Source organism: Ceratina calcarata, unplaced genomic scaffold (genome assembly GCF_001652005.2).
Source record: "Ceratina calcarata isolate Rehan_Ccalc_2016 unplaced genomic scaffold, ASM165200v1 scaffold554.2, whole genome shotgun sequence".
Classification (NCBI taxonomy): Eukaryota; Metazoa; Arthropoda; class Insecta; order Hymenoptera; family Apidae; genus Ceratina; species Ceratina calcarata.
In genome coordinates, this window is record NW_017176727.1 from 40992 (window position 1) to 42438 (window position 1447).

General features: G+C 41.3%; 1 protein-coding gene across 1 annotated transcript in view; it reads right to left on the reverse strand.

The window, feature by feature from the left end:
• LOC108629093 (uncharacterized) overlaps positions 1-1447 on the reverse strand; it is a 10017-nt gene that overhangs the window by 6573 nt on the left and 1997 nt on the right. The window contains exons 4-5 of the mRNA XM_026817085.1: positions 718-1316; positions 248-540 (exon numbers count right to left, since the gene is read on the reverse strand). Coding sequence (XP_026672886.1) covers positions 248-540; positions 718-1316 — 892 coding nt within the window. The remainder of the gene's footprint in view (positions 1-247; positions 541-717; positions 1317-1447) is intronic.

The window sequence follows — 1447 nt, forward strand, 5'->3', positions numbered from 1 at the left end:
TAAAATAAATTAATTGAATTATTAAATACAAGAATAAAAATAAGTTCTTCCGTAAGATTTAAATTGGTCATTATACTAAATGAATTAAATTAGTCTTAATTAGTAAGAAAGATAATCTTATAATACATTGTTTAAATAATTAAAGTAAGGAAACAAGAAAGTTGATGTTACCTAATTGGTTCTTTGGAACATTACGTCAATCAATTAAAATTCCTACGAAAGTTCATCAAAGAGTTTCTCGACTCACCTAACGCAATTTTCCCACCGGGACAAGTTCTATCAGATTCCACGCCGTCCTTCGACGCTTTTGCGTTGTAATGACTCTCCTCGGCTCGTTTCTGCAACTCCTCGATCCTCTTAGCGACCGAGGACGACGTGCCTTCCGCTTCTTGGTTCTCCTGATTGGGTACGTACACTTGGTCCTGTTCCTTCTTCGAACATCTCAATGCGTCCTCTCTGTGAATCCCAAAGCTGGTTTCCGGACGATATTCGTCTCGTCTTTGCGATTCGCTGACCCGATCTTCGACAGTGATCTCATATCTATTTCCAAGAGTTATATAAATTATTTAATTAATTGTATGTTTCTTTGAAATAAGTAAAACATTTACAAAATAAATTTGAAAAATGTGTCATAGAGCGAAACTTTCATTTCATGTACGATTGTATAAAATATTGTATTAATTTTTATTATATTTGAAGACTACAAATTCTGCATACCTTTCCTTGTCCAAAGGATCCACCGTGATTCCTTTTACGCCATCCACGTTCCTCGACTGCTCATTGACCGTCTCATCCTCGTAACACAATTGCGGTTGTGATGCAGCCTTCTCGATCCCCTTAGCCGAGTTCCTCCTCTGGAACTCCGTTTCCTGACTGGCCCCCTCGTTCTTCATGTAAAGCTGCGGCACCCCGTACCTGGGCCTGCCCTGGGCGTAATGGTAGTAGACCTCCTGTCCAGACAGTCTGAGCTCTTGGGCTTGTCTCGAGGTGCTCGGGAGGTCGATCTGAGATCTGGACATCGCCTGCCTGGCTTGCTGGTACTGCTGGTATGACACGCTGCTCGAGTAGAAACTCTGTGGCACGTTCCTCTGCGCGTTCTGACCAACCAACTGTTGCTGCTGCTGATGCATCTGCTGCATCAGTTGCCTCTGCATATTCTGAGCGTGCTGTTGGGTGAACCTTGGGCTTTGGTGGTGCGTCTGATTCTGGTGCAGCAGCTGCTGGGGACTTTGGAAGTTTTGGTTCGACGACTGCATCGCGTTTGCTTGATGCTGTTGCATCGTTGTCAAACCGTGACTCTTCTGCATTTGCGTATTCTGAAAAGATTTTTTTTATTTGCGTATTCTGCAGATTTTTTTTATTAAAAGAATAATAGTATACGTAGATAATAAATTAATTACGATAACAAGTGAGTTAAAAATGTTTACGTTTAAAAGATTTTCTAGAT